Source organism: Melospiza georgiana, chromosome 24 (genome assembly GCF_028018845.1).
Source record: "Melospiza georgiana isolate bMelGeo1 chromosome 24, bMelGeo1.pri, whole genome shotgun sequence".
NCBI lineage: Eukaryota > Metazoa > Chordata > Aves > Passeriformes > Passerellidae > Melospiza > Melospiza georgiana.
This window is the reverse complement of record NC_080453.1, coordinates 2660458-2668931: the sequence shown is the minus strand read 5'-3', so window position 1 is coordinate 2668931 and position 8474 is coordinate 2660458. Positions and strand designations below refer to the sequence as shown.

The window sequence follows — 8474 nt, the reverse complement described above, 5'->3', positions numbered from 1 at the left end:
TCCCGCCGGGGCTGGCTTGGGGCGGGGCGGGAGATGCCCGGTAGTGCGTTCTACGACTCGCTGCTGTGACCAGGGGGGAGCGAACTTCGCCGTGACAGCCCCGCCTGCAACTCCTGGCTTGGGCTGGCGGGTGACGCCGCGAAGGCGATACTGCCGGCGGCCACCAGAGAGCAGCAAAACGCCGCGTGCTTCACCGGTCGGCCCCTTTAAGGCAGGAGGCGGCCGGAAGTGCTGGCGGCCGAGGCCGCGGCGGGCACTGCGCATGCGTTGCTGCTGCCCGGCCCGCCTCCCCCCTCCCCATCCCCCCGTTCCCCCGTCCCACAGCCCCCGGTTTCGGCCGCTCGCCGACGGTAAGGCCCAGCCGGCGCCGCGCTACGGGGGCCGGGAGGGGCCATGCGGCGCGAAGGGGCGGGGCGAGGCGGGAGGGGGCCTGGCCCCGCCGAGAGGGGAGGGAGGGGTCGCCGCCGTACGTGCCGCCGCCGCTGCCGCGAGGGCGGGCGTCGCGCGCGCGCCGCTCGGGGTGGGGGGTGGGGGGGGGCAGCGGGGGGTAGCCAGCGCCGTGGGGAGGGGGGCCGAGGCCACGCCCCCTCCCCCGGGCAGGCCACGCCCCTTCGCCGCCGTGCGCGCCGCGGGGTGGTCCCGCCGGTCCTGTGTCACGTGACCTCTCGACCCCGGCGCGGGGCAGGTGGCGACCCCCGAGCCGCGGCCCGGAGACCCCGCGGGGCCCGGGGGGGTTCCCTTGTGTAGCTCCCCCCTTCTCCTTTAAGGCCTCGGCGTGATCGCCGCCGCGATTTGTCCGTGTCCTATTGACCCCCCCGCGCCAGGTATCCTGGCGAAGCTCTGCCGTCTCTCGAGGGGCCCCGGGTGGCTCCGTCTGCCCCTCGGAGCGGGATGAGGTGCGGGAAACCGCGGGAGTCCCACGCCTGGAGCCGGGTGGGTGCGTAGTCCCTGTGTCGGCGGCTCCCCGGGTTTGTCCTGGTGTATCCCAACCAGGGGATACCGAAACCCCTGTCACTCGCCAGGAGATCCTGACCTGAAATCTCTGAGATTTACATGGGATATTGAGAAGAAATTGTTCCCTGTGAGAGTGGTGACGCCCTGGCATAGGTTGCCCAGAGAAGCGGTGGCTGCCCCTGGATCCCTGGAAGTGTCCAAGGCCAGGCTGGATGGGGCTTGGACCAACCTGGTCGAGTGATAGGTGTCCCTGTCCATGGCTGGAGGTCGGATGAGATGAGCTTTCAAGTTCCTTCTTACCTGAACCATTCCACGATTCTGAGACTGGCTTTCCCAGCAGCATGTAGACCTCAGGCTAGCAGGGATGACCTCCAGGCACACATTGTAACCAAACCACCTCTGTGTCTTGTGCACAACCATAGGCTCCATCCCCTGGGAGTGCAGCTTCTCCGGGACCCCCTGTCAGGTCCTCCTGTGTTAACACCACACCTTGACACCAGCTTGTCCTGGGAAGGATCATCCACAGGCATGTTCCTGGTAGTGAGGGATCAGAACATGCCAGGGGTGGACCAGAGCATTCCAGGGGTGGCTGGAGGCACCGCTGTCCAGGGCCAGTGGGAGAAGCTCTGTGTTGAAAACACACTCTTGCCAAAACCCACCAATGTGGGTCTGTTCCTTGGTGCCAGGTTGGGGGTTCAGAGCTGGAGAGAGCTGCTGGCTCGGGAAGTTACGAGTGGGATGACACTGGGGGGATCTGCCTCTGGGATCTGTTCCCAGCTCTCATGATCCACAGGGAGGAGAAAACCTTGCCACGTTCATGTGAGAGATGGCGAATGCCGAGGTGAGCGTCCCTGTGGGGGATGTGGTGGTTGTACCAAGTGACGGGAATGAAGGGGAGAGCCCGGAGGATACCAAAACCCAAGTGATCTTGCAGCTCCAGCCGGTGCAGCAAGGGTGAGTAGGATGGTACTACCTGGGAGGTGTGAGGTGGGATGGGGGGGAGCCCTGTGGGTTTTCATGGTGTGGGTACAGTGTGTCACTGTGTTTTCCAGATCTGCATCAGTTTTGTGCCATGAAGGGGAGAGAGAAAATACAACAGATTAAATCTTTAAATCTTTGTGTGTATGGTTGTCATGGGGCCTCCGAGCGCTGAAATTGTCCTGCAAGGCTGTGTTGCTGCAGTGCTCCCAGATTGTGGAAGCAGTGCTGTCCCAGTCTCTCTCTTCCTTCTCCAGTCCCCGGGCTGGTTTTTGCCACACTGCAGCTGCTGGATGTGGTGGTCTGTGTGTTCAGGCCTTCATGTGCCACTGTGCCAGCTCTCTCCTAAAATAATCCTCTTCTAAAATAATGTGGGGCTGGGATGTGGAGGGAATTTTGTAGGTCCCTGGCAGCTGCTGCAGAGAGTGGCTTCATCTTCACCCTGGATCAATCAGGATGGAAAAAAAACTGGCTCTAATTTGATAATATTTGCAGGGGCAGGGTGGCTGTGGGCCTGACAGTAGCTTCCCTTTGTGGTCATCTGTGTTGTAGTGTCACACAGGGCTGAAAGGGAAATCCTAGGAGACTGGGCTCTGCTTCCTGTTGTCGAGGGTGACCAAGGGCAGAGGAAAAGGCACAGGGAAGCCTGAAGAGCTGCCTCAGTGGTGCTGGCAGAGTGGAGGGTGGGATGACAGTGCTGGGAATGCCTCTGCATCTATCAGCCCTTGGGATTATTTGTGTTTTGTTTTATTAGCATTTACCAAAAATTTCCAGGTGATTGCAACTGTATCAGACAAAATTAATGTCCCTTGAGGATAGGCAAAAAGAAATTTACTGATTTTTTTTAACCCTGTGCTGTGAATCCTAATTTCCCATGATTTATATAGTTTGTTTATGGATGGCCACTTTCACCACAGGATTTACCAAGAGGGCTCCGAGGCCAGTGCCGCTGTGGTGGCCGTGGAAACCCACACCATCCACAAGCTGGAAGAAGGGATTGGTGAGTTCCCACTTGGTGTGGATGAATCCCCTCCTGTGCAGGGCCAATTTTCTCCAGTTCGCTGGGCTTCTTTCTGGCTCTGCCCCTGCAGATGCTGATTCCCAGGCATGGATGTGGGTAAAGGGGCTGGGCTTACTCTGGAATAAGAGTCTGCTGTTACTGCTTGGTCTCAAAGTCCTGGAAGTGAGATCCCGGCTCTCCTTCAATGAATGGTAAGGGCTCCCATGGGGTCCAGGGGAGCCGGGATGTCACCCTAGTCCTAGTGTGCCGACACTGGCAGCAGGAATGATAGTGATGAGGATGTGGTGACTGAAGCATCAGGTTCTGGTTGTGGGGTCTTTGCTGAACTAGCGTCTGATGGTTTGGATTGGATGTTCATAAGAACTGAGCAGGTTGGCTCCAACTGCTCTCTCCCATCCTGAGCAGTGTGTGGAAGAAGGCTCCTGTCAATGAATGCTGTCAGTAGATCTTGACTAGAGTTCTGCTTTCTGTGTTGGTTTGGGTCTTTTGGCAGGATTAGCAGAAACTCTGCACACGAAGAGAATATATTATCAGTAAATATCTGATATCATTGCTAAAGAGATACCAGAGCTGCAAAAATCTGAGAGATATCTGTGCTTGAAATTTTAAACCATTTTGTTGCTTCTAAGATTGTTCTCACTGACACCTCCCCCCTTAAAGATGCGTTGGATTTCTGATTTCGTGTTTCCTTATAGCTGAGCTTCATTTGGAGCCAAATGTTATACCAAAAAGCAGATGCCAGTTGCTGTTAGAGTTAATCTGAACTAACTCTGAGAAGATGGAGAGGACTGATCCTGAACTGGGATCTGCCCTTTTTTTTGGTTTCCCACGTGCAGGTCTCATAACCTATGAACTTTCAGCTCCCGCCTTGTGGGATTGGAGCCTCTTGGGTGGAAAGTTTAATTTTAAGCCATTCCTCCCTCAGACCCCAGCACCCTTGAAACGAGTGAGGAAATCGAGATTGCCTATCCCATCACCTGTGGGGAGAGCAAAGCCATCCTCCTCTGGAAGAAGTTTGTCTGCCCAGGAATTAATGTCAAGTGTGTGAAGGTAAAGGAGAAACTCACAGTGGATTCCTTTCTTCTCTTCATGTGTGCTGGTTGGCCTCCACAGGAATTCCTTAGTTTTTGCGTTTCATCCTGGGTCCTTGGACTGTTGGTGCCAAAAAGTTGTTTTTTCATGGGGAGAAGCATGGAAAGAGTGGATTAAGGAGGGAAGGATATCACCCCCTTCATATTTCAGTGGTATTTGCCGTTGAGGAAGGACTGAAGGCAGGCAGGAGATATGTGTTGAGATCTGGCAGAGCTTTGCCTCCTCCCTTTTCCTTGGTGTCCTGGTATTCCACTTCTGTCACTGCCTTGGCTAGCAGGTTGCATTGAGAAGGGAAATCTTGATGTTACCTTTTCCCACTTGAGAACATGGCAGTTTGACAGCCAAGTCCCTTGTACTCCTGCCCCTCAGCAGGAGCTACTCAAGTCACTGGAGCAGGGCAGAACAGATGCTCAAGGGAAAACCTGTGTCAGCTAGATGCTGCTGGGCCATTGGATGTAAGAGAAACCTCCTGTAGTGATCTCCAAAATGACCCTACATGTTCATTGGAGAATTTTTGGTTCATATAAACCCTTCAAGGGCTGTTTTTGATTAGGGCTCTGAATGCCTATGGTTGGCAGGTCATCCCTACAGACATGCTTCCTGGAGCTGTGAGCATTGCTGTGTCCAGGGGATCAAAGCTGGGAGGGATCTGTGGAGCAGCTCCTCTCTCTGGGTGGAAGTAGGGGCTCAGATGAGCTGTACTGGCTGTCCCAATCCTCCCTGTTTGCTGAGTCTTTGCTTGTCTTGTTGCCAGTTCAATGACCAACTGATTAGCCCGAAGCACTTTGTTCACCTGGCTGGGAAGTCTACCCTGAAGGACTGGAAGAGAGCCATTCGCCTTGGAGGAATCATGCTAAGGTATTTGACCCCTGTCCAGCTTCAGGGCTCCACCCCTGCAGCTGCAGGACCCCCAGCAGGCATTTTGTCTGCGTTGCAGTCCCAGGAGGCCTCTTGGAGGCCCACAGTACCTGCAGCCTGCAGAGATCCTGGCTCCATGATTTGAGAGTCAGGATCCCTCACCCTGGACAGAAGTGGCATTGCCTGGGGAACCTGGGGTGGAACAGTACTGAAACAGTGTGTGTGAAGCTGGGAGTCTCTTGTGTTTGCCATTTGAAAGCCTTGCAGGAGATTTTTTGGGTGCAGAGTGGCCTGGGGATCTCTCTTTCTCTTTCCTTCCCATGACCATAGCTTTCCCGGGTGGAATACTCCCTTTTGTCTCTAGGCTGAGATTTGAACTAAGCCTGATTCTATCCCCACTCCCTGCACAGGAAGATGATGGATTCAGGGCAGATTGACTTCTACCAACATGACAAAGTTTGTACCAACACCTGTCGAAGCACCAAGTTTGATCTCCTGATCAGCAGTGCCAGAGCACCAGTGCCGGGGCAGCAGAGCGTGGTGCAGACTCCAACCTCAGCTGATGGTAGGAAACCAGTTACCAATGCCATGGGAACTTCCCTCTGATGCTCCTCTCCCTCCTACATGCACTTCACACCTTCTTCCCAGGCACATCAGGGCAGTCCCACCAGGAGATTGCTCTGGTTTCTGGAAAGGAAAATGCTTCTTGTGTCTGTTCGGAGAAGTCTTGGCAGCATCTGTCAGGGGGCTCTGTTCTGCAGGACTGGGAAGGTTGGAAAACAGCTGGCATCAAGAAGCTGCTTTCCAGAGAGGCAGCCTTCATAGCCAGGAGAAGGATTGAGAGTCTTGCAGGGATCTTTGTTCTGGGATCATCATGGGAGCAAACAATTGTGAGAGCTTGCACAGCATTTTCCGATATATTTCCCATTTGTGACTCTGTTATAAAGGCATGAGTTGGTCTCAGGAGTGAATTTAGAAATGCTGTCCTTCTTCAGAACATCCATGAACAGGATATGGTGGTTGGACATGATTTGATTGTCATTCCAGCTGTAAGTTCTGAGTGATCCTGTGCTCCAGATCAGATATTGATCTCTTTGCTGAGGTTAAGGGAGAAGACTATTCCCAACTGTACCCCACTGTTAAGCTGGGTGGGTTACATTTCTCTGCCCCTGGGTGGGTGACATGGCAGAGTTGTCCATAGGCTAACGAGAATCTCTTGGAAAGCACCATAGCCAACTTACAGTGGCTGCACATTGGTAAGTCCCCAATTTGATCCAGAAATTTAGAATTGGGTCAGATTCATTTCCCTTTAATAAACCAGCTGGGACCCCAGCTCCATTTCATGAGGGATTAGGGGTGCAGAGCTTCCTGTGAATGATGCAAGGGGAGAAGAGTGGCTGGACTGAGCCTTGTTTGTTCCCTTTTTTATTCTGATCTCTTTCTGCTCCCTTGAGCCAGGACTCCACTGTGCAAGGCACATGATTTTCCCTCCAGAAGCTCCAGAGCTTTTCACAGTCACAGTTCCAATGAGAAGCAGCAATACGTACTTTTGAGTGGTTTGGTTGAAAGAAGCCAAGCGCAAACCTTACCCAAAGAGTGAAAGAGAGCCTGAGGAGGGCTGAGGGGTTGGGAAGCAAAGCAGGGATTCAGGCTGTCAGAGGGAGTTGATGAGAGCTTTCTGGCAGGGAGCATCACCCAGATTGCGCTGTCAGAGGAGAGTATGGAGGAGGGGATAGAGTGGAACTCGGCTCTGACAGCTGCTGTCACCATGGCCACTGAGGAAGGCATGAAAAAGGACACGGATGAGATTTCAGGTAAGCTTAGGCTGCTTGTTGGGTGTTTTCTTCCCCTCTGCTCCCCTGTTACATTTTTGGAAACCTAAATCTTGCAAATAAGCAAAGTTTGGACCATGACAAAGCTGTCCCTCAGCCTCTTGGATCTTCAGCATTACCCAGGCATTCAAGATTTCTGCCAATGGAGCTCCTCACCACTGCAGGACTTTGGCCCTGGCCTCATGGCTGATGTATAATCCCTCAGATCAGATGTTACTGGTTGCTGTGAGGGGCTTTTCTGTTTTATTCAAAGGACGTGAAACACATCTGCCAGCCTGGAGCCAGGCTGGAACCAACAAAGAGCAGAGTAATGTTTGCTCTCTGTCAGCTCTGTTCTGTGTCTCTCTGGCCTTCCATCCCCTTGTATCAGTATGGAAACTTAGCTAGAATTTCCTCAAATTATGATTTTAAGCTTTGCATCTTGCAAAAATGTGAATTGTTGCCTTGGAAGTCATGGACTTGCTTAAAAACCTATTCCTGATTTTCTGCCTGAGTCCATTTTACTTGGTTTGGAGTTGGTTATTTTTTTCACACGTCCTGTCCACCCCAGTAGCCAAGCTACCTTGCAAAGGTAGTCACCTTGAAAAGATACATTTGCCTTAGAGGGTTTAAGGACCCTGTGGGAAAAATGCCAAATGCTTGTATATGTTGACTTTTCCTCCTCTTCTGTGCCAGAGGACACACTGATGTTCTGGAAAGGAATAGCTGATGTGGGGCTGATGGAAGAGGTGGTGTGCAACATCCAAAAGGAAATAGAAGAAGTCCTAAGAGGTGTGCAGCAGCGGTTGGGTCAGTCTCCCTTCCAGATGACAGGTAGGTTGTGAGGAAAAAGCCTCAAAAAGGCAGTTGCAAGCAAAAAAAAACCAAAACAGTGCTAAGGGTCCATTCCACCATGTGAAGCTGGTGAGTCAGGATGGGGAGTGAGTTCCCACTCATTAGCTGAGTTGTGGGAGCATAGTCTGTGTTCTCAGCCTGCCCAGCTGTGAAGTGCCTTTGCTTCAAAGCACAAAAGTACACCATTCCCTCCTGTTCCCTGAGCAAAGTGACCCTGGCAGCTTGCTCGGACCATCAGATGACTGTCCACAGCTCCCAGCCCTGATGGAAGCTTTCCCAGAGTCACTTGGACTGGAGTTACTTAAACACTTCTCTGTGACACTGCAGGGCTAAACAGGTCCTGCACCCTCACTTCTTACTCTGCTTTTACTGGTGCCAGAAAACCTGTTTTGGGGCTGAACCAGATGAGGGAAATTATCTGGGTTAAAAATAAATTCCCCTCCCCTTTTTAGGGTTATTTTTAACTTGTAACAGGCTCCCTAATCTGATTTGGCACATGCCCCTGTGAACACCTCTTGTTGACACTCTTCCTGGGAGAACATACATGTAGCCACAAACTTTATTTTACCCAGGATATGTATTTTTTTTATTTTCTAATTTAACTTTGGGCTGGTGCATCTTTGTGTCTGATAGGTGTCAGGTTTTGGGAACTATGAGTGATTGAAGTCAGTGGATTATAACAGACATTTTGCACAGCTTTCTGTGGAGCTTGGCATGTTAATGACACTGTCAGGAGCATGGGGGTGATGGTTTGTAGGTGGAGAGCTCGTTTGTATCTCCGTGATTGCAAATTACACTTCCATTTGCAGCAATTAGGAGCTGCTGGAGTGACACAGCTCTGTCAAATTTGCTATATCATGTGAATGGGATGATTTAATCCTGGGATGTCAGAAGGATGAGGGAGT

The 8474-nt window shown here is 52.3% G+C and overlaps 1 protein-coding gene across 4 annotated transcripts in view; it reads left to right on the top strand.

Annotated features, from left to right (window-relative positions):
* Positions 1 to 295: 295 nt before the first annotated feature.
* The window catches only part of GMEB1 (glucocorticoid modulatory element binding protein 1), a 13739-nt gene continuing 5560 nt past the window's right edge, over positions 296 to 8474 (top strand). For 3 of the 4 annotated variants that reach the window (XR_009115535.1, XM_058040095.1, XM_058040092.1), the window contains exons 1-8: positions 296 to 350; positions 1748 to 1908; positions 2850 to 2932; positions 3879 to 4003; positions 4800 to 4903; positions 5314 to 5468; positions 6589 to 6717; positions 7411 to 7548. Coding sequence is in view for 3 of the 4 variants with exons in the window: in XM_058040095.1 (XP_057896078.1) it covers positions 1781 to 1908; positions 2850 to 2932; positions 3879 to 4003; positions 4800 to 4903; positions 5314 to 5468; positions 6589 to 6717; positions 7411 to 7548 (862 nt within the window). In the remaining variant the exon portion in view is untranslated. Of the gene's footprint in view, positions 351 to 803; positions 938 to 1747; positions 1909 to 2849; positions 2933 to 3878; positions 4004 to 4799; positions 4904 to 5313; positions 5469 to 6588; positions 6718 to 7410; positions 7549 to 8474 lie in introns of those variants that run through there. The other variant, XM_058040093.1, reaches the window with a different exon arrangement.